At 28.5% G+C, this 23,023-nt stretch overlaps 4 protein-coding genes across 10 annotated transcripts in view; 2 read left to right on the top strand and 2 right to left on the bottom strand.

Annotated features, from left to right (window-relative positions):
* LOC130900225 (guanylate cyclase 32E) overlaps positions 1–8,539 on the bottom strand; it is a 38,910-nt gene extending 30,371 nt beyond the window's left edge. The window contains exons 1-3 of the mRNA XM_057810714.1: positions 8,395–8,539; positions 5,755–6,040; positions 4,425–4,645 (exon numbers count right to left, since the gene is read on the bottom strand). Coding sequence (XP_057666697.1) covers positions 4,425–4,645; positions 5,755–6,040 — 507 coding nt within the window. The 5' untranslated portion in view covers positions 8,395–8,539. The remainder of the gene's footprint in view (positions 1–4,424; positions 4,646–5,754; positions 6,041–8,394) is intronic.
* Positions 8,540–9,266: 727 nt separating this feature from the next.
* LOC130900254 (uncharacterized) lies at positions 9,267–10,080 on the top strand. The gene has a single exon (XM_057810759.1). The coding sequence runs from the start codon at positions 9,267–9,269 to the stop codon at positions 10,035–10,037; it is 771 nt and encodes a 256-aa protein (XP_057666742.1). The 3' UTR covers positions 10,038–10,080.
* A 92-nt stretch (positions 10,081–10,172) lies between these two features.
* LOC130900223 (multiple inositol polyphosphate phosphatase 1) lies at positions 10,173–22,953 on the top strand. 6 transcript variants are annotated; one of them, XM_057810709.1, is made up of 10 exons: positions 10,173–10,417; positions 18,899–19,080; positions 19,249–19,383; positions 19,652–19,827; positions 20,558–20,683; positions 21,346–21,499; positions 21,559–21,659; positions 21,812–21,924; positions 21,977–22,168; positions 22,692–22,953. In XM_057810709.1, the coding sequence occupies exons 2-10, from the start codon at positions 18,918–18,920 to the stop codon at positions 22,861–22,863; spliced, it is 1,332 nt and encodes a 443-aa protein (XP_057666692.1). In that variant the 5' UTR covers positions 10,173–10,417; positions 18,899–18,917; the 3' UTR covers positions 22,864–22,953. The 6 variants fall into 6 exon arrangements, with proteins under 6 accessions (XP_057666692.1, XP_057666694.1, XP_057666691.1 ...); XM_057810708.1 differs by lacking the exon at positions 10,173–10,417 and adding an exon at positions 12,775–13,904 and having other exon boundaries at positions 18,967–19,080; XM_057810707.1 differs by lacking the exon at positions 10,173–10,417 and adding an exon at positions 12,775–13,904.
* Positions 10,755–18,396, bottom strand: LOC130900224 (monocyte to macrophage differentiation factor 2). 2 transcript variants are annotated; one of them, XM_057810713.1, is made up of 5 exons: positions 17,410–18,396; positions 17,166–17,241; positions 15,935–16,180; positions 15,629–15,881; positions 10,755–15,412 (listed from the first exon to the last, which is right to left on the bottom strand). In XM_057810713.1, exons 2-5 carry the CDS (start codon positions 17,237–17,239, stop codon positions 15,224–15,226), a joined length of 762 nt encoding a protein of 253 aa, XP_057666696.1. In that variant the 5' UTR covers positions 17,240–17,241; positions 17,410–18,396; the 3' UTR covers positions 10,755–15,223. The 2 variants fall into 2 exon arrangements, with proteins under 2 accessions (XP_057666696.1, XP_057666695.1); XM_057810712.1 differs by having other exon boundaries at positions 17,772–18,355.
* Positions 22,954–23,023: the final 70 nt, after the last annotated feature.

Below are 23,023 nucleotides of genomic sequence, written 5' to 3'. Positions count from 1 at the left end.
TTATTATCAACAAATTTTCCCTCTAATATATTGTAATTGTCATTCAGTTTTCCGTCCGTCTTATTTGGTTGATCTTGACCAGTATTACATGTGTCATATGTCAGGTCAGAAATTAGTAGTTTTTAATAAGTATGAAAATATCCAATATTTTCTATAACTGTGTTTATTACGGGGTAATCCCAATATCTAATTACTGAATTATTCGTGTAAACACGCGGAAGAGAACAATTTAATTATACACTATCGATAGAATTTAAAATTTCTTGTTTTATATGAGAGATATCAAATGAATAATTCAAATTCATACCGCTAGATGGTATTAATCGTACCTAACGGCGGTAATTGCTTCTTTAATACCATATCATTCTATTTTCCAATACGAAATTTGAAAATCAAATCTTGTTAAACTGATATATATATATATATATATATATATATATATATATATATATATATATATATATATATATATATATATATATATATATATATATATTTATTATTCCATTTGATTAAAATATAGTCTACCTAATAAATGACATCGTAAAGTAACTCAATTTCGAAAAATAAAATACTCTTGAGGTCGTAAACTTCGTATAAATATGAAAACAATTTGCAGTTAATTAATTTGATTCACAAAATCCTATTTGTAGTTATTTGAGTGCTTTAAGAAGACGAATATCTTCTCGAGTAAGAATTATTCCGGTTCAGTAGAGAGAACATGAAGTAATATTATTAAAATTAATGAAAAAAATCAATTTGTGATGTCATATTGAACTAAAACGTATGCTGGAGTTTGATTTAATACACATCAAAAGATATCAATATATAAGAAGTGACGATCGATCCCAATCGGCTTGTTAATCGAAAAAATCTGACAAAAGTAGACGCCAGTTCATTCGAATTAAAAGGCAACACTGTTATTTGGGTAGACATTCTTTGAAATTAAGTTATGGGATCAATATTTTATCATAAATTACGTAAAAAGTTTTTAGATTAGGTTCGATTTGACGAACATCCCCTTACCTTATTGTAATATACAGAGTTTTATGTAATTTATGGAAAAAATTAAGGGTTGGGTACTTAAACCAAGGGTTATATGAAATTTTAGTACTATATCAACCTGTTTAGCCGTTTTTTGCAATATTTGTGTTTATCGAGCTTATGAATTATGATTACGTAGACCCATGGTCAATTAATACATTAAATATACTTTTAATTACTTAAATTTCCCTTTTTTGTAGACACTCTCATAATTTTTTTCACTGTATACAAAATTATGTCTATAGCAAGTTTATGGAAATTGAATAATCGAGTGTCTGGGTGATTAAAGAGATAATGTTAACTTTAGAACTAATAACAGCGATAAGGTCATTGAAATAAAGACTAAAAGTAATGAAAAAACTCAGTTGGGCGAAAATAAAAATTTAATTTGTTGTAAGTACACTCATAAAAAGTTTCTTTTCGGCAGCCGTATATTTCTAAAGGTTTTCTTTTAAATGGAAATGCTTAAAAAATTGTGGGTGGCATCATTCCAACCGTTTTATTCAAATTTTTATTAAATTTATAACTTTCGTGGTCGATAATATATCTTTCGAAACATTTTCTTATAATTAATTCATATTTTTTTCACTAAAAATCTTGATATTCCCAGATTTTTCGTTAAATAAATGCCTTTGAACGACTATACCCTGTATAAACCTCAAAAGGTACGCTATAGTAGTAGTAATGCCACATTTAAAATCTTAGTTATGATTTACCCTGTATACGTACCATTATTAACAAATTATATGATAATTCAACTTTGACATTTACAGCTTTAGTTATGGATATACCCTGTATAATCAACTAATCGTAAAAGTATTAACGAATTCTCATTCTAAAGCCATTCATAAAACTTAAATCCTTAGTTATGACTACACACTGTATAAACTATTATATCATCATTAAGTATCGTTTAATTGGCGCCATTCGAAAGTTATGACTATACCCTGTAGTATCAACGAAAGTATATTGATCAACATCGTGTTATTTGTCTCTCTCTAATTAAAACGTTACTAGTTAATGACTTTTTGCCATAGAACGTTTTTGCTATACCCTGTATAATCAACCAACGTCACCATCATCATTAATTAAATTATATATTGTAACGACTATACCTTGTATAATCAAGGAACCGTTAGCAAACATCAAAGAGATATTTTTTCAAGTTTTCCTATCCTCCCACCTACTTATTAATTAATTAACGTACCGTTAGGGAGATCTACTGTGATTAAATATCGGATTTTGATTGTACGATGGATATTTTCCTCTTCCATCGTATCTATATTCAAATCACCCAATCCGAAATTAACATAAATCTATTATCTATCGAAACATTGCTTTAATCGTAACACGATATTCGGAAAAACTAAATGCCTTTCATTAATTATTGTCATACATACATCAATTTGAATAGAAATTCAATACCTGAAATATTCCAGACAATCTGATTTATTATAATGTGTTATCCGTAAATGACGAACGCTTGTCAAGACTCCTTTATAATTAATAATGAAAATCGTTTACGAAATTTACATAATGTTACATTGATGCAATGCTTTCCAATTTTCGGCTTTAATATTACACATTCAATCTTCATACCGACTCCATTTTGTAGTTAATTGAGAAAGCGAAAATTTGTTCTCGAAAAGGTTCTTAAAATATACGTCAGGAAACGATTTTCTGAGTAAATAATTTCAATCGAATAATCATGTGATAGATCGCTATTTGGTTATTGAGAAAAAAAAAACAAATGTTTTTATAAAATCGATTCAAGGTTACTGGGGCATCTAGCTTTTATTTCGAAGTAAATCATTCACACCATTATGAATTTTTGTTTTTGTAAAGAAATAAAAAATTTAGAAACTGTTTGTACCATAGAATTAATATTAAAGACAGAGAGAGCAAACTTCCTAAATTCATGCAGAGAAAAATAACGTTAGTTTACTATGCTCTATCTCTCACTACTATATTCTGATTCGTCATGACGTCGAAGTTTCGAGTGGTGCTATTGTTACGATTCCACTTATTCTATTTTTATTTCTATGGTTTGTTATACGATGACGTGGCAAAAAATATAATCAACCCATAAAATGGAATTAATATATGAAAAAATCTCTCTTTTAAATTTAATCAATGTTTTCTGATTAAATAAGTTGATCTAGTAGAAATTTACAAAAGCCGTTATTTCCATTAGGTCTTAACACCCGAATCGACAAAAACATCACGAATATAAACAAAAACAAGTAAATGAAAAACGGCACATTCAATGCCGTTAATGTATATAATCCTCACTAAATAGTCGAACTCGATATTTAATTAACTTACTGGTTGGAGACAAAGTTCCGATGTCCACAAGCTGATATATATTGAAAAAGTATTAGATTTTGATTTAATTGAATTAAACAAATTTTCTACTTTGACATTATGTATAAAATAACAAGAAACTGCATTCGATATCCTACTTTAATTAATATTAAAACTATTAATCACGCCAGTAATTGTATTTTAATAAATTCATTAACTCTCATTAAGCGGAAACTTGAAATTATCACCTGTCTGACATCCAACTTCCTTCCTCTTCTTTACTTATACATATAACGTCTAAATTTGTAACATAGACAAACAAAAAACATAGATACTCACATCAGGACAGATAGTTTATTAAAAAAAAAAAATAATTTGCAACTGTTTAATTAAAATTAAAGCACAAAAAATATATTTTCACATAATCAAATAGTGGAAATATTTATGCAAACGGGGAAGTAACAGTAGCCATTTCGTTTTCTTAATGGTTTGATCGTGAACCAATTGTCTCAAGGTCAATTATTTTAATGTTAAAAGTTTTATAATATGGGTATGCCTGTTAGCTTGAACGGACATTGGGTTAGCAAAAATTAAGAAAAATAAATAATTTTATGTTGATAGTGCATTGTTGATGTATAATATTACTCATAAAACGATTGTGATCATTCATTGTGATTTATGCTGTTTATATATTATTTTTGCCTTTTTGAAAGTCTTTGTTTACTTATTACAGTGATAATTTTTTTGAAAATCTTTAGAATATTGAGTATTACTATACGAATGCATTAATTTAAGCATTTATTCCCATATCTTAAAAATTTCACACGTTTTACAAGATGGCTGCCGGATATGAACAATGTTTGTTTCAAGTTCTATTTTCACTTGTTATTCAATGACGCATGTCAAATTAATAATTAACGGTTGAATCTCTAGATGGCGCCAATTAGACCAAATATCGTAAACTATCCAAATATAGGTGATCTGTGTTTGATTCATTTCGAGTATTTGTTATATACGATGTCAAGAGGAATCTCGATTTGATTATATGTGCATTTGATCATTTTTCTTATACATACATAAGAAATCATCGGTAAATTCCAAGCCGCCGCCACTAAAGCTTCCGAAGAACACGTGTCGTCAGGTCCTATAAATGCCACCGTTCCGTTATCTCTCATCTCAGTCATGACTCTAATAGCTTGTGCAGCTAAAGATGATTTGCGAAGATATAAACCGAGTTCTGGTGGATTAGTACCAATATCAGCTGCTATGTAACTCAAACGACGACCTGGTAGGAGGTCTGGAAAAGGAATATTCTAACGACAGAAGTTTAGATGCTCAAATTTGAAAAAATTATCTTTTTTTTTGTAGGTGGTCTCCTATTATAATAAATAAAATTAATATGAAATATAAAAAAGCAATAAACTCTGAATATTTCCAGATTACAGATTTTAATCGATTATTTTCTAAAAAAAAATCGATATTTTGAAATATCGATCGTTTTAGTTAAACCAAATTCACTTGTCGTTACAAAGAAGCACATTTCATTTTTGGGCATGCGCATAATGTTTCAATAAGTATATTTAAATAAAAAAAGTTTAAACTAAATCATAGAATAATCAGAAAGCAGTATTTGATTACTGAAATACAGTTCAATGAACAATTTTATTTATTATTTTTTTAAGATATTTTTTATGTTCATTATTTTCAAATTTAACATTTCTGAAGTTAATTTATTTATGGTAATGCTAAAGTTGAGATTTGTGTCTTGGTATTTACCTAAACGAAAGTCTCGAACAAACATTGAAGATTAATAACGTTAGAATGAAATTTCCAACCAAACTTGAGATACGAAATTCAAATTCGATGAACTTTGATACTTTTTTATGTTGTCTGGTAGATGATTTGCTTTTCTTAAGGCGTATTTTCACGAGACTCAATAAAACGATTGTATTAATTACTAAATCGGAAACAAATTGAAAAATCATTTTTACACTATTTTCTATTACTACTAAACTTGCATTGTCTACTATGTAAACTTTTTCAATTTCAACCTAGATCTTACGAATTTAATCGATTAATATAGATCGACTCGTGAAAATATGCCTTTATCGGCCATGATTCATGCAGGCGCGGAACACAAATTCATCTACTAACCGTTTTAAAAATGTCGGCATTCAATTTGTAGAAGTGTAAAATGACAGCGTTGGTATAATAGTGCAGTAAAATTTCGTTTTATTTTTAAATTAGTTCACTCAATTTTATTAATTAGTCATATAGTGAGGCTTTTATATACAATCTTAGTTTTTACTGTTGATAATTGATAATTACATCAGGTTGTTAAAAACTCGTATCTTATAAATGAATTATTTTTTGATATGTGTGACACGAAACACTATTTTAACCTACCTTTGTCTTCGTTAACTGCTTCTACCGCTAACGGCAACGCTCCAAGAACAACCTGAGCCTGTCTGTATACCCCTAGGAAACCTATCGTCACCGATTCACTAAAATTGTGAGCTCCAGTTCCCTTAAGGTATTCGTATAACACGGAATAGTTCGGTGAACTTTTATTTTCTTTCAATTTTCCTGTGGGACCGGAGCACGTGATTTCGTTTCGGAAACTCGTGTTATCGGAAGCAAGCGAAATTTTTAAAGTCATTATTATCAGCCCGATTGAAATTCGCATCATCATCTATCACAAATAAAATTTATTCCCGTCGATTTTTTTTAGTATATTGAACATTTAATTTAGTTCGAATGGACTATAAACAAGATGATTAATAAACTTAATACTAATGTGTATATAATAAAATAAATATTTCGAAATTAATTATATTTTCTTTCCGCCTTGAGGAACACTAGACACTTTTAAAATAATTTACCACGCCCCCTATACGCCATCATAAAATGTAGGACATTGAACCATAATTTAGTTCGTATTTTTATTAAATTCATATACATTTTATAAAATAACTAAAATATCTAAATAAATACTCCGGATTATATTTTGACGTGATTTTTTTTCTATTTATATTAGAGTTACATTTTATGACCTATTTTAAATGTCATATTTACAAAACAGAACAATCATAAATAAGACTTATGAAACGCCTCGTTTGCAAGAACTGATCAATATCTAAATTTCAACTATTCATTCCAAATAATTTTCATCTTATGGAATAGAATACAAAAAAGCATTTTGCTGCGTCGTAGTATATATGAATATACAGTCGCCCAGCTCAAAAGACGTAAACAATAATTGTTTTAAAAACAACGATTTTACTTGTACTAAATTAATGTCATATATCCTGATAATTAAGAAAAATTAGTGCTCTACACTAATCGGCAAAAGTATGTACCTAGTATATAGAACTAGTACTCAATTAAAGGTTTCTGTGAAATTACAGTGTTGTCAGATATTACGTTTATTAGATAATATAATGAAACTTATCATACTTTATGTATTTGAGAATTTTTGACATATGACATATTTGACAATTTAGAAAGCTTCTATATCATTTTAATATAATATACGAGGATGGTCCCAGAAGTACCTGACCCCAGAAAAGTTTATTTATGTGAAAGGCCTCGTAAATGTAGATATAACTACTATATTATAATATTTATGTACAGGAAACGTTACTTTTCAGTATTTGTCAAGGATTTTCAGAAGAAAAAGTATAGAAAAAAAATCTATATAAAAGAATTAATTATGTTTTCTTTCCGCCTTGAGTAACACTAGACACTTTTAAAATAATTTACCACGCCCCCTATGGCGTATAGGGGGCGTGGCATGAAATGTAGGACATTGAACCATAATTTAGTTCCTATTTGTATTAAATTATTATACATTTTATAAAATAACTAAAATATCTAAATAAATACTCCGGATTATATTTTGACGTGATTTTATAAAAGAAAACATTTTTCTTATTTCAAGAAAATTTGAAAGATCTGACAACAATGTAAATACAAGGTCGACCATATCACAAAATCATCTTTTATTTATATTTTGCATAGAAATAAAAACGTAGATATGGAAAAATTCTGATAAGACAAAATAAATGTTGAAAAACCGCCTTCAAACAGCAAAAACCGACTTTATCTCGGCAATATTTCACCCCACGTACCTCATTTCAATTGTAAACAACCCTGAATATCAATATCATTAAACAAACATATTTTTTTAATACAAACTTCGCGGAATCGCTTGTAAAAAGGTAAACAAAGACATAGATAAAAGCAAACCAAATAAATCTAGACGGACCGGACGTGACGTTCAAAAACATCGTCGAAACTAAGGTGTGGTATGACGTAAGACTATGGGTTTCTCGCGTTGATTATTTATACCAAAAATTTGTTATACAGCATTGATTTTGAGTGGAACGTTTTAACGCGAATATTCACATTATGTAAAATATACCAGATTATCAATAAGATAATTAAAATTATTCGACGTAATAACATGGTTATTTAATTATTGAATCGTCCTTGTATAAATAGCGTGAACCAGAGACAATTCTTGCGTTAATCTATAATTCGTCGCTTATCCACAGCAATAACAGTCTTTATATATTGTTATGAATGAGACGAAAAACGATTGGATGAAATTTCATTATCACCGAAGACGACGCCATCGTCTGCGAGAAATTCTATTATTTACCACACTAAATCATTTCTTATTTTTGTCGTTGATTCACTCCAACAAATTCGGTGATTTGAGATTTGAATTTGTTATATATAAATACAAAATACAAATAATTAAAAAACTGTAAATAACTTGTAGTAACAGTAATTTATCCTTATAGGTAGATAACCTCGATTACACTGTATAATTAGTGTTGCCTATCTATTAGTGAAATTATTTATTCGATTGTTTTTTATGTTGGCAAAACTAGGAATGTGTAAAATGACTAATACTCGCTCTGATGCTTTAAATAATCTATAAAACGCAACACAAAATATAAAAAAGAGTTGTACGTAAATAATTATTTTGAAATTTATAATTTAGCTTCAAAAATATATCGTGCATATTATTCTACCTACTGTTTTTATTTATATAAATTTTTTTCTTTCAATAAATATTAAAATATTTATTAAACAAAACTGTTTGAAAACCACAAAGTTTTTACGCGCGAAATAACGTATTGACCACCCTTATAACCGATAGCAAAACATCAGGAACGGAACTGAAATCCAGAATATTATTTACCGTTAGATTTTCTTGAGCGAAAATTCGCGCAAACTCCAAATTTTCTTGTTGGGAATCAACAGGTTCCATTTAACTCTAGAGTTACAGGGATCGACTCAAAACTACTAATTTTTACGTTGATTATTATGTCGACGACTGTCTGACTATTGTAAATAACATATTTTCATTTATTACACAATAAAAATAATAAATATTGTATAATTACAACCGTATTTCTAAAAATATTTATGAGGTTGCATACTTTCTATATTTATATATATTAAGAATAGCTCCATCTATATGTAAATAATAGAAATGAATCAGACCATAGAACTAAACTTTATCTATTATGACGGAAAATGACGTCATAAATATATTATAGAATGAGTATTCCTATACGAATAAATTCTGTATACAAATGTCAATAATAGCAAACAACAAATATCCTCATATTTAGAATAGTTTTGTCACAAGCTCTTTAAAATAAATATAATTACATCTGAAAGCTCATTGTTTACAGATTAGTTAGATGAAATGTTCCTAAATGAGAAATTATATCTGGAACGTCAACTAGATATAGTAACTTTATCTATTATAACGGAAATGACGTCATGAATATATTACAAAATGAGTATTCCTATACGAATAAATTCTGTTTATAAATGTCAATAATAGCAAACAACAAATATCCCCATATTTCGAATAGTTTTGTCACAAGCTCTTCAAAATGAATATAATTACGTCTGAAAGCGAATTACTAACGGATTGGTTAGAAGAAATGTTCCTAAATGAGAAGTTATATCTGGAACCTCAACTAGATAGAGCAACAACAATTTTAGTGAAAGACGTGTGTAATTTATTAAGGCACGACAACCATGTTTTTGCTTTTTCTGTGGATACTTTAGAAGAATATATCAGAAGAAAGGCTATTCTAGAAGAAGAAATAGATGATCCGGCCCTGACTGTAGTAGTTACAATATTCATTTGTGGTAAAGTTGTTGGAATTCAAGACGTGAAAATAAAGATACTTCAAAATATTCTAAGAAGAATGACAGGCAGAAATTACCACACAAATATAATAAAACAAAAAGAAATGGAAATTCTCAAAACCTTCGATTACAGTTTACCGATAAATAACGACGTTGATGATTTGAAAACTTTTATTTCCAAGTTTGAAACGCAAAGCTGTATCAGAGTATCGATTATCTCGTTATGTTGCGAAATCCTCGAAGCTCTTTATATAACAAGAAGTCACTGGTTTTATTCGCTTAAAAACATGTATATTGTGAGCAACGAAGCGCTAGAGGTATTTAAAAAGCTCATGCAAAGCAGACTCTATTTGCCAATAGGGATATTAATTTCCGCTTTTAGAATTACTTCCTACAAAAATACATTAAACGTCGATAAAATTCTGGAAGACTTAGCTAACGGCTCGCAAATTCATACCGACCATTTTAATGCTTTAATTTCAAAAATTATAGAAATAATTAATGAATAATTGTATTTATAAGATAATTGTTTGAATTAACTGATTTAATTTAATGTTAAGTAGCTGTGTTACTACCCGAATAAAGTCTTTAAAAAAAAGTTTTGAAGAAATTTCATCACCTGTCATAAGTCATTTTGCCCTGTCAATGTAACGTGGTTGCCATTGACAACAATCTTATTTTCCAAATTTCTTTGAACAGGTTGTGCTTATAAACGTTAATTAATGTGCATTTTGCTCTAAATATTAATTATTCTTGTTCAAAAGAACAATTTTTGACTCTTTCTGTATCCTGTTGATAATGGATACTAATAATAACTTTCAAGTAACAGAAGAGAGGTTATGTTGAAAAATCATTTCAGTTGAGCCTTGTCCAGCTTTATTAGTAAAGAGTGAGTAATATTTTGTAAATATAATGAATTTTTTTAATTTCATACTTCTTACACCTCTTTTATATAGTTTTGTTAATTTATTATCTTGATTTTAGATCTCTTTTAATTAAAAATTTCGTCTAAAAGCTTTTTAAATTGACGTCAATATTATATGCTTTTAAATGAAATTTTAATCGAAAGTGACCTAAAATCAAGATCACTAAATGTATAGCATTCTTTTTATATGAGGTATTTAGTAACAAAAGTTTTTTTTCAAATCTATTGTAATTATAAAGTTGATTTTACTAGGGACTACATTGAGATAGTAAAATGATAAGGGTTATACAAATAAAACACATTTATAGTTGACTGCCTTTTTAATTAAAAATGCATACAACATTTGAAATATAATTTGAGTACTTCTTTTTAATTTTAAATGTACACACGCATCTCTAGATGTAAATTTAAACATAAAATAACAAAAAAATAACAGTATTCTGTATAAAAGTAAAAATATAGTAAAATAATTGATTAAGCATTATTATTAATACTAAATTGGGAGATTCTTCATATAATTGCAACATTTTGTTCGCGTTATAGAAAATTGTATTACAATTGGATTCGATTTAAACAAAATTTAATTCAATATTATTATGAGTATATCACAAACAAAATCACAATTAAAATGATTGAAAATACAAAAAGCTGAGTATACATAAAATAATTATTATAGTTCTAACAAATACATTTTCTTGATGTTTGTAATTTAGTAGATTCATATCTTTTTATATTCATGTCAATTCATCGAACAATTATCAGTAAGATACAGGAAAATAATTCCCTACTTGTTGTTTTTTTTATATCCTATTTATTTTAAGCGATTTATACTAACCGAAATATGATTTATGCTGTACACAAAATTTTGCTCCGGAAACCAATAATTGTAGAAATATACTACATTGTCTAGCTGCTTGGAAGACTGTTGAGTTGGGAGAACTACAATTCTTATAATTCCTTGACACAGTACTAAATTTTTTAATTAGGCAAAAAATTTGTATCTAAAGTAATACGAACTATGTTTTTTTAATAAATTACTACTATTACTACAACAAAGTTTCGCCTAAATATAAAATGAGCAAAATATCAACTAGTCAGGTATATAAAGTAAATATGTTTTTCCAATGACCAAATATGCATATAACACAATAATTATGAAAAATTGGTGTCAATAAGTAAATATTAGTTCATAGCAGGCAGTTTATCATCATCTAGCGCAATCATTTAAAAGACCTTTATCATACTATACGTTATAATCCATTTTAATACGTCTTCAAAATAGTTTTAGTAGATTCTCAAGGATAAAAATAAAATTAGATTTGGATGTCACATTTCTAAATAAATTTAGATTGTCCGGCTTGTTGTCATTCATCGATTAGCTCAGTAACACACCTCAGAAAGGTTTGAGGTCAACGCTGGTATAGGGGTTGCATCTGTCTTTCTTCTATACACCTTCAATACCGTTCTAAAATGGGGTGGATAGCAACAGAGTTGACTGGAAACTAACGATGCTACCCGAGCTCTCCAACATGATCACACCTAGAGGAGTATTTGCAAGACCTACTCGACAGGCAGACGTCCCACTACAATCTACAGAAGTTTAAGATCACTATCCACAGGCTAAGTTGGAAGTTTTGTTACCGTTGGTGATATTCATAAGAACATACTGTTTACACTACCACTACATCAACACTCACAATCACATCGACTGAAGATTTACCTTCAGTCTCTGAAGACGATAACTTGTTTATCGAAACGCGTGTCGGACAGTGTAATTCAGTGTAATTGTGGGTGTTGTTGAAGTTGTAGTGTAAATGGTGTGTTCAGTAATATCCACATGGCAGGCACCACTCGAAACACCCTCTAGTGATTGCTTTTTACATAAAAAAATATATATAAGAGAGATCATTATTATTGCTCCACTCCACCCCACTGCCACGCATGAAGCACGGCGCTGTCACGAGCTCTCTTCGAGGTTACGCGGCCAAAGACGAATCCCGCGTTTGTAAAGACGGTTTCCCGCTCATTTTACTACGTATTACGATATTCGGTTTTCTTATATTTTTACTATAAATCTCACGTTTAATTTTCAATAGTTTCGTAATCACTTGTGAACCAATAGCAAAAAGTCTCTTTTTAGAAACGAACAAAGACCAAAAATACAAATTTTCGTAATATTTTGGGTTTTAAATAATGTAGGAAGAATATATTCACAAGATTATCTATTCTATAACGAGTTTTCAATATGAAAATGAAGAATATAAATGAATGAATGGTGAAAAAATACAATTCAATAATATATATATAAGGTAAATACTGTTTCTTTTTAGTTGGATAACAAAAATTTTTATGAAAAAGTGTAACGAATATGCAGTTAATCCCAATATGAATATTGATTATTTGAACAAAATGTTTATAAGAAATAGTACAAAATTATTTTGGCACTTTTCACCTGGTTATGTTTGAGGAAACAAGATTCACCCAATATATAATTAAATTTATAAAGAAATGTAAAAAACAAACCCTGTATATATGTTGTTAAAAATTTATACTATATTCAATTATTATTAAATATTTGTCAGTTTCTATCTTAACAATTTATAAATTCTTTGGTTTTTATGCAGATGAGATTATAAAAAAAATAGTCTATATCGTAGACCAGACAAATAAAAATACTTTAAAGCTCCAAAAGTTATAGAAGTTCATATTATTTCGATACTTTTGTGAATAAAAGCTTGGTTCATAAAAGATAGTTTATAAATTAGCAGCAAATCAATTTTAGCCATACTTAATTTATTATAAGAACTTTTTTTATAGGTTTTGTTTTTGTTCTTTATCTGAATTATTTTATCGATATCCATAAAATAGTTTTAAAAATAAAGGGCCAAAGTTTAGTTTGTTTGTTGTTGAAAAAGTTGTTAATCTATAAAAATATTTCTTCATCTTATTAAAATATTAATTTTCGCGCGTAATTTCACTAAATGTCATACTATATAATCAATTATGGCGTCTGTTGATCACTAAACGAATATTCATAACCCATCTGCCTGCCTATAGCTTGCATCTTATTTTAACATACGTGTATTAAATATTTCACCCTGTTTATACATTACAAGTATTGTACGAAATCCCGCTATCTGATTGGAGTAATCATTTTGCTTTATCAATAAAAATCGTTTAACTAAAATCGATTCGTGAAAACGTGCCTTTAGATATGTGTGACTGTTAATTAATGGCGACTGAGGAAGTGACAGCAGATATCCGTCAGTTGAAAGTGTTGTGAATCTTTTCTAAATTTAAAAGTAAATTACAATTAAATTTTTATTCTGTGATGGAATTAAGTGCAATGTAATTAATAGTGAGCGATAATTCGTTAATTTTGAGTTCTTTAATATGTTTTAAATTCAACTTATCACATACATAAAATTTTTAAATGGATTCTGTACTGTGGGTGAGTAGTGTAAAACTTTCTTATACAATTTAAATTATTTCCAACGTTGATCTATAAGTCTTATTTTCTTTCCGTGTACAAATATTATAAATTTATGTAGATCGTCAGAAATAGAGTGGAAAAAATGAAAAATTTGAAAAGAATGTGAGTTTCGTGTGTGTGAGAAAGTATAGCGATAGTGATTTGTACATAATAAAATCAACACGCGGTTTCGTAAAAATCACCAAATTGGTATAACCCATTTCCTCTCAGCTTTTTTTGTTCCATTTATTTTATGGTTTTATCGGTTGTTCGAACAAAAATTGTTTTCAATTTCCTACTGGTAAATCAATATGGCTGACCTTTCGGCCATATTTAGTTTAGATAGATTGAAGTGCTGCGTAGGGCTACTTTTTACCAATAAACCCTAATAAATTACATATATTTTGAGCTTTTTCACAAATTTTTAACGAATGCTTTCTATTGATCATATTGTGCAATAACATTATATGGTAAAATTAGTCTCGAAACAAAAATCAACCAACAAGTGAAAGTGAGGTTATGATTATTTTGAAATTTTGTTTATTTTTTTGTTTTCGTTGATGGAATTAAAATGAGTTGAAACGACAAGTATTTTTTAATGTGAATATACATTTTTTCTTAATTATGCAAATCGTGTGAAATCGTTTATTTTATCGTGATCATAGAAAAAAATAGATTACGGGGAAACGTGTTATAGTTTCGGGATTTTTTTTAATAATTATTTAATCATATTAGAAAATTTTGATTCTTTATGAATAAGAACTAACATTTTCCTATTATTAAAAAAAATTTTTTGTGTCCCAATATCATTAGCTGATGATACAAAACTTGTAATTTTTCTGATTAATTATTTTATATAGGATAGCTGTAAATGGCTATGCTTGAAGTATATGATCTTACAATTGGTTAAAAAATTTTCTACCTCACATAAGAACGTTTTAAAATGGAATTTACATTGAATAATATGAATATTTCGTAAATATTTTTGCTTTTCTAATTGTTTTTCGTTATATAACTATAATTGAAAGTTTGTATATATTATTTGTAAAATGTATTATTAAAATTGAAAAAAGTAAATTTCTATTTACCTAACATAATTGATTTGTTCATGAGATTCCAAAAATATTAGTTCTACAGCAAATAAATCTTTTTCGAAGCATTATATCTATCAATATACCTTTATGAGTATTATTTCGCACAAATATATAAGAAAATCGTAACAAACTTTTTCAATAACCAACTATACTCTGCCCTCTTGTACATATAACACTACACAACATATTTATTTGGCAGTAGCATCAATTTGTGTTAGGTAACGGATACAGATAGTTTAGTATAGCAAAATAGTGAAAATACGCAGCTAATACTACTAACAGATGCCATATTGCGTGAGCAAAAGGTATAACCCCATCGCTTTTGAAGAATACTATACCTACCATATATATCAGTCCTCCGATGAATAATTCTGTCAACCCCAAAAACGTATGCTGGAAAAACAGCAAAACAAAAAGATTCTTCTAGGATTAAGTCTTATAATTTCCATAATTATTAACAACTAACCCTAATCTTCAAATTCAAAAAATGTTATAAACAAACCTTCCTTATTTAATTTGAATTTATTTCTTTTTGGAAACATCTTTAATGTTAGTTACATTGAGATATAGCAATAGGACTATTTGTATAGCAAAGAAAATGAAACTTACCTCACATATGATGGGAAAAAACGGTCCCACGCCCATAATAAGATAAAAGATAGTCTCGAGCATTTTGTACTTTTCGTGGAAGATTTGTTGATAGGTGATACCGATTACGGCTAAAAACCACACTCCCCATCTCATGTGGGAAGCCCATCCTTCGTGTGGAAGTTTTTCAAGTGTAAGCCATGGAAAATACGAACCGGCAATGAACACATATATCATCGCTCTATCACAACGGTGGAGGACATCTTTTAATTGTCTAAAAATCATATTTTCAAAACCTTCAAGATATCCAACACCGTTTTTATTTACCTGTGTTTATTATAGTAAAATACACAATGGAAAGAAGTTGAAACCGAAAATAAAAATATCAGAGTAGCTCCGTAAATTAGAGCAGAGAGCATTTGGTTACCATCTTCAGATCTATTTATTAATTCAAGAGTAGCAAAAATACTAGGGATTATCCATATACCGTGGGTTATAATGTTTGCCACATGTTCTACAGACGTAGGGCAGTATGCCTCTTTGGCAAGTGCCTTTTTGTTCATCCATTGTATACTGAAAAAGAAATTAGAGAGTTTTATATAACATAGGATTCAAATTCAGCACTGAATAAGAATAAATATGAAAGTTATATCAATTTTAAAGCAAATATAACAAAAAAATCAATGAAAGGAAAAACTAATCGTGTTTTTTTATATATCGTTATCAAAAATATGTGGAACTAATTTTGTTTCAATTTTTCAAAATCTAGAAAACGTATTTGATCACTAGAATATACAAAATTTGTATTTAAGTGAAATTGGGGTTACTTATCAACAAAAACAAATATAAAAAGGGTGAAAATTGAAAAAATTACATATATGAAAATTGGAGAAATGAGAAATGAAGCATTTGAGAAGAATAATGGGGAAAACAAGGTGGGACAATGTAGAAAAGAAATTACAATAGAAGGGTTGATAATAATAAAAAATTAAAAGTTAAATCGGTTTGAAATATACTCGGAATGTAAATAGACTTACAAGGAAAGTGATAAAAGCAGTCAGTCTTATCAGAAGTAAATAGTGAAGATAGTAGAGGAAAAGCCCTAAACTAGCAGGAGACAGGGCCAGTGTTGGATTAAAAAGTAGTGGGGCCCACTAAAGAAATCAAAATCGGTTCGAAGTAAAAATAAATTAAAATCTTATTTCACCATTTAATTTTAAATGCCATACATTTCATTTATTATTGTACTCATGAACAAAAATCAATAGAAAAGGACATTTAGTCCTGATTAGAAAGAATAATCCTGAAATAACCAACAGAAATTATAAGTTTTGTTTTTTTTATTTCGGTTTTTTATAATCATAAACAATTGAAACTAACTGGATAAATTTTTATGCATTTCTATTTATATTTCGTCTAGAAATTTTTTAACATCAATTAGTAACTCCCAACACGAACTATCAAAATAAACATTTGTATAAATATAGACTCAAGTGAAGGATAATTTATTAGAAATAAATAATAGTCTATTCTAGTTTTATTTTAAACCCCTACTTACCATTTTAATTTCTGTAAATAGGTATTTCTATTAATATACAAAAGGTACTGTTTCAGAATTGTACTGCTTATCATACCTAAAAATTGGAACGATCATTATTTACAGATTTTTCTTAATATTGTATGAAACGCCATATTTTTCTCGTATCAATAATGAATTGGGAAATATACGAATTTGATTTATACGAAAAATTATCTTTTACATAAATAATTCTTTAATAAAAAAGATTTACAATTGTACTAACCAAGAATGTGGATGAACAAAAACACTTTAAGCACTCGCCGTCTAGCAAGCGAATGACAATTGCTGGATGTTCATTCTCGCAGGGTTGCCACGTCAATTTTCATCAACGGAGAGTTTGTGAAAAAATATCACGATCAAATTTTAAAATACGATATTCTATAATTTAATATAAACATTTGATTTCGATGCTCATTTGTTTTTATATCGAATCGATATAAATCTGTTGATATTTAATTGATATTATGAAGAATTCCGGCCGCGGGAATGTAATAAAAAAAAGGCGGCAAACAGATGATAAAAAACAATAGACTGCATAACCTGGGCGCTAAATAATGAGATGTTTTTATGAAATATTTTTCTCACCTGTCCGGTTTAAGGTATTAACAGTATTAACCGCACGACAACAAGTAAGTATAATGTGTAATAGCCCGAATGGATTTGCAAAAAATTATTTTATTAAAGTCAATAAAAAGATAGTTTGAAATCAGGATATAAGTTTTATTAAAAAATTACTCTCTATAATTGATAACGATACGAACGTAGTTTGAGGTTTCCCTTTTGCGTAACTAAAAGGATTATTAGCTATAAAAGGTATAATGAGATTACTTTTTAACCTATTTGAATAATGTATAAACACTAAAACTATACTAATTAAATTCGATCGATATTGCAACTTATGAAACACCACCCGTATAATTTGATTTACTTCACGACTTCCTTGATGAAAGTTAATTACCAACTGCATGTACTTTTGTATAGAACAAACATTAAACTATAAACGGGACTTTGCTCTTTACAAATTTATTTTCAACTAATCACCTTTAAAACCTTGATTTTAACTAAATGTAATATGCACTATGAACAACAGATGTATAAATAAAATATATTTTTATAACTTCATTGTCGGTATTTAATAGTATATTTGCAAAAAAAATTGTTATACAGGATAATATTTACATCCTAACTGCGTTAAAAGTTAGGTTAGGTTAACTTAGTGGCCTCTTTCTGTAGGTGTAAAGAATTTTCAAAAAAGACAAACGTCTAGTATATCCGAAAAAGAAGAAGAAATAGGAAGGTTGTAATAAAAAATGAACATACAATGAAAAGAAATTTCATTACTTTCACGTTTTACTATTTATAAATAAAATAGTAATATCATTATCTTCGTATATATGCAATATTTAACCTTTAATATGAACTACTGTGACAAGTGTCATTCGTCGACCTTGTTTTTAGACACCAATCAAAATACCCACGAATTTTAAGTTTTTTTCTCCTGAATCGCGGTTTGAAAAGTTTCAAAATTATTTTACAATAAATATCAGATTTGTTCGTTTTATTGGAAATTGTCGTTATGAAGATACGACCTACACTGATGCGGGTTTACAGTTAACTAACCTCTTTCAAAATTCGGTCAAACCCCGTTAAAATTATTCAAATTTATCGCTTCGCGAAAGTGTATAAGTAATGTACGAACTGAAAATTTACAGTTTCTTTTAATGCAAAATCATGAATGGTGCATTGCGATTTGCAACGTCGTTTTTGTTATGCTTTTTAGTACACCTTTCAATAGAGTGTACTAACAATGGATATCCCTTTGAAAATTATCTAGGAAAGATGACTCCATATCGGATAGTATCCAACAAAAGTTTCGACAGGATTAATTATCCAGGTAATATGATATTCCAATATCGTAAAGTGATTTGTTTATTTTGGAATAGATTATGTGTACACTATATTATTTATAATAATATATCGATGCAAATATGATAAAAATGTTGTGGAAACTTCTCATTTCACGTACTAAAGGCACTGATTTGCTTATATGTGTCTTTTATAGGTTGTACCCCGAAGAAAGTTTGGATGGTAATTAGACATGGAACGAGAAATCCAAAATACTCTCTTATAGAACAAATGAACAATCGTTTACCAGAAATTAAAAAAATTGTTCTCGACAGCTCTGCTTTACCTAATGGTAAGTTTATATAATCATTAGGTGAAAAATAGATTCAATTACAGTATTTTCTTTCATATTTAACCCTATAGGTTATTAACGACTACAAATTTAAATGAATTTAAGATACTAGCTTGCAATGTTTCACTATATTTTCATAGGTAGTGAATAACAGATCTTCTTGTGTTAGTGTGGAAACATTTTTATATCTTTTGGTTTGCTTTTGTTTTTGTATATTCGAGTGTTATTTTGCTTTCTTCGCACAATATATTCATATCCAATTTTTTAGAATTTATTAAATATAGAGATATGGATTTGTTACGTAAATGGAAAATCAGTTTAGATCCCGATGAAAAAAATAAATTGACTCACGAAGGTGAAGAAGAAATGCTAATTTTAGCAGAACGAATGCAAAGTAGATTTCCTAATTTGTTTGACGAAGTCTACAGCAATACATCTTATAAGGTACAGTTAAAATTGATATAACTTTTAATTATATTCTGAATGAAACATTTTGTGAAATATTATTGGAATTAATTAATTCCTGCAGTTTTCAATATCAACGATAAAGAATAAAATTTCCCATACTATTTTCTGTTTCGTTAACCTGTGATTCGGTTTTCTGCCTAGTGTTCGACGTGTCTTCAAGTAAATCAACACTTTCTTCGATTACAGCATCTTCTCAGCCACACATGAAGTATATTTCTAGCCTCTACATTGTAGTCCCACTTACAAAAGTTTGTCTAATCTGTTTTATAGACCAGAACCTGTGGTATCAGCTATAGAACAATAGAAAAAGCTTTGAAAAATGGGGCAAATAGGAGCTAAACCAATTATTGGGACAACCTACAGTAAGAGAGTCAACTACTTTCTTGGGAAACTTAGTAACTACGAAATAAATTTGTTGACGAACTGCCATCCCATTCGAAAAAGTTTCAGTATCTCGAAATAAATTTATAGTAATACTATTTCTTATATTCGTTGTTCTACAGTTGCCAGTTTGGAGTTAAGGGGCCCAACTGGTGAATCACTACGTTATCATCATCTTTACCCATTTGGAATTTTTTTTTATTCTTTACAGCAGTTAATATTAATTTAGTGAATCATGTTTTATTTTGAATTAGTTTGAAGGTGTTTTTTGAGAAACAGCCTATTAGGATACAATAGTGGTTTACTTGATTTTTTTTTCTTTCAGTTCAAATATACTTATTCGCAGAGGACTCAGAAGAGTGCTTACTATTTCGCAGCCGGTTTATTCGGAAAAGCTACAGCGAAAGATGTTTGGTTTCCGGAACCTTTAAAAAAAGATCCAATATTGAGGGTAAGTTCAAATTATTATTATGTAAATGGTTCATAAACAAAAAAATAAAAATCTCAATATTTTATTAAAAAAAATTGACACAAATATGCTTAAAATAGTAAAAAATAATCTTTGCTAGTAGATAATGGCGTTAATAGTTGATTATATATATTGTGAAATGTTTGTTTCCAATTATTATAACATACAGGAGGTGTCACGAAAGTTGTATGAAATTTTAATGATTTTAAAGTTGGAATTTCTGCAATTACTCAATCATCATCAGCGGTTAAAGATTTATCTTTGGCTTTAAAACAAATTATTATATAAATATAAATAATTGAATGAAATTCGCAAAATTACACAATAATTTTCAATGCTTTGTTAAGTTGTATCTCCGCATACCATTTCTTTTTGGATTTTTCTTTCTTTCATGTTCCCACAATCATTATACCATTATATCAGTCATTTTTGGTTCGGGCATTCTTTTTAAGTGCCCCAGCCATCCTAGTCTTCTGGATCTTATAATTTTTTTAATTTCTTGTTAATCGTACAGGTTCTTTATTACCTGGTTGGTCCTTATTCATATGATCAATTGAATATTGATTATAAAATTTAATTGGAATAAAATGGCAGACCAAAAAAATTGTTATATAAATTTCTTTTAATCAAAATTATATTTTTAGTTTTATAAATTATGTGATAAATGGAAATATGATATTAAAAATAATCCTGGGGCTTTAAGAGAAATTACACTATTCGAAAATGGTGCGGAAATTGATAAATTGGTGAAAGACGTTAATCAGAGATTGCAATTAGATGACAATCCTCTAAATGCAGGTAAATCCGTACTCATATATTTACTAATTTGTGAAAATTTATTTTTTTTTTTGTTTCAGAGGATATAGTTCTTATTTATAAAATGTGCGCTTATGAAACCGCGTGGAACAAGAAGAGTAAATCACCATGGTGTGCTTTCTTTAGTCTTGATAATTTGAAGGTAACATTTTAGATAAATTTAGTTCCGTTGCTGTAAAATTCATTTCGAAAATTTTATTTTTCAATATACACATTTTGATGTCAAATTTTTTACTGTAACTGTATTTTTTTCTCACAAATCATCCAGCAAATTTAAAAAAAAAGAATTTGTAGGTACTGGAATATGGTCAAGATTTAAAAAGTTATTGGCAAGACGGTTACGGTCATGAATTAAATTACAAGCAGGCATGTCCAGCGATTAAAGATATGATAAATTTTTTGCAGACGTGAGTTCACATTGAGATAAGAAGAATGTCTTATTGAAATGTTGTTTTTCAGTAAAAACCGTTTTCCTAGAGTGAATATATATTTTACCCATTCCGGAACCATATTGAAATTATTAGCTCACCTCGGTTTATATAAAGACGAAGAAACTTTGACTGCCAAAAATTATGATACCTCCAGTAATAGAAAATGGAAAACAAGTCTTATAGACACGTTTGGATCCAATTTAGCTTTTGTTACATTTGAGTAAGTATTTTTTATTTCGTTAAACCTCTTCATAAGTCTTCGTTCTTTATTTTGTGTAATCAAGTTTTCTTGATTGCTCGTAAGTTGTTTCATTTCCATTACTTCCTTTTAATCTCATATTCGTTCTTGGATAGATAATTTTATTGTTCGCCACCGATATACCTTATTTCATTTTTGGTTGCCCATTTCAATCATCGCTTCTTCTATATCTTCATCGATATAGTTATTTTGTTTTTGGTACTAGTTTTCTCTTACAACTTAATTTTTTCTTGTCTTTTTTTACGGTTTCAGATCTTTTATCATGTTCTCCAAATTTTCTTAGTTTATTTGCTATTATTATCTATTTCCTGAGTTCATTCTTGTTTTTTTTTAGTCTATTATTAGTTTTTGTTACTTTTTTGACAGTTTCATGCTTCATTATGTGTCTGTTAGTTCTTTTAAAGTGTCGAGGCCATTTCGATTACTTAAATTGTACTTGTTTTTGTAAATGAGCAGTTTTGAAAAGTATTTTTTTTTGTTTAAGATGTGGACCGGAAACAAAACTTCTTACCATGCACCAAGAAAATATTGTGAGATTACCTGCATGTCCAGATTCAGATTTGTGTGAATTAAACACTGTGAGAGATTATTATTTCCCCAGTATTAATAGCTGTGATTTTAGTAGTATGTGCCGAAGGACTCATTCTTCGAAATGATGATGACCAATGATTTAATTGATTATTTTAAATAGCTTCATCATATATTTATGTACTAATTATTGAATTCTAATATATTTATACATTTTCCGTTCAGTCTTTTATTACTTGGTACCTTTTCAACTTTGAAGAGTAGTTCAAATGTCACATAAATTATTTA

Source organism: Diorhabda carinulata, chromosome 12 (genome assembly GCF_026250575.1).
Source record: "Diorhabda carinulata isolate Delta chromosome 12, icDioCari1.1, whole genome shotgun sequence".
NCBI lineage: Eukaryota > Metazoa > Arthropoda > Insecta > Coleoptera > Chrysomelidae > Diorhabda > Diorhabda carinulata.
The sequence above is the reverse complement of the archived record's forward strand: the minus strand, read 5'-3'. Positions and strand labels throughout refer to the sequence as shown.

Coding starts and splice junctions, on each gene's coding strand:
- LOC130900223 (XM_057810709.1), top strand. CDS start 18,918: ATGAATGGTGCATTGCGATTTGCAACGTCGTTTTTGTTATGCTTTTTA. Junction 19,828..20,557: donor ACAGCAATACATCTTATAAG/GTACAGTTAAAA, acceptor TTTTTCTTTCAG/TTCAAATATACTTATTCGCA. Junction 21,660..21,811: donor TTAGTCTTGATAATTTGAAG/GTAACATTTTAG, acceptor AAGAATTTGTAG/GTACTGGAATATGGTCAAGA.
- LOC130900224 (XM_057810713.1), bottom strand. CDS start 17,239: ATGATAAGCAGTACAATTCTGAAACAGTACCTTTTGTATATTAATAGA. Junction 15,882..15,934: donor TTTTACTATAATAAACACAG/GTAAATAAAAAC, acceptor TATGATTTTTAG/ACAATTAAAAGATGTCCTCC. Junction 15,413..15,628: donor TTTTTCCCATCATATGTGAG/GTAAGTTTCATT, acceptor CTGTTTTTCCAG/CATACGTTTTTGGGGTTGAC.
- LOC130900254 (XM_057810759.1), top strand. CDS start 9,267: ATGAATATAATTACGTCTGAAAGCGAATTACTAACGGATTGGTTAGAA.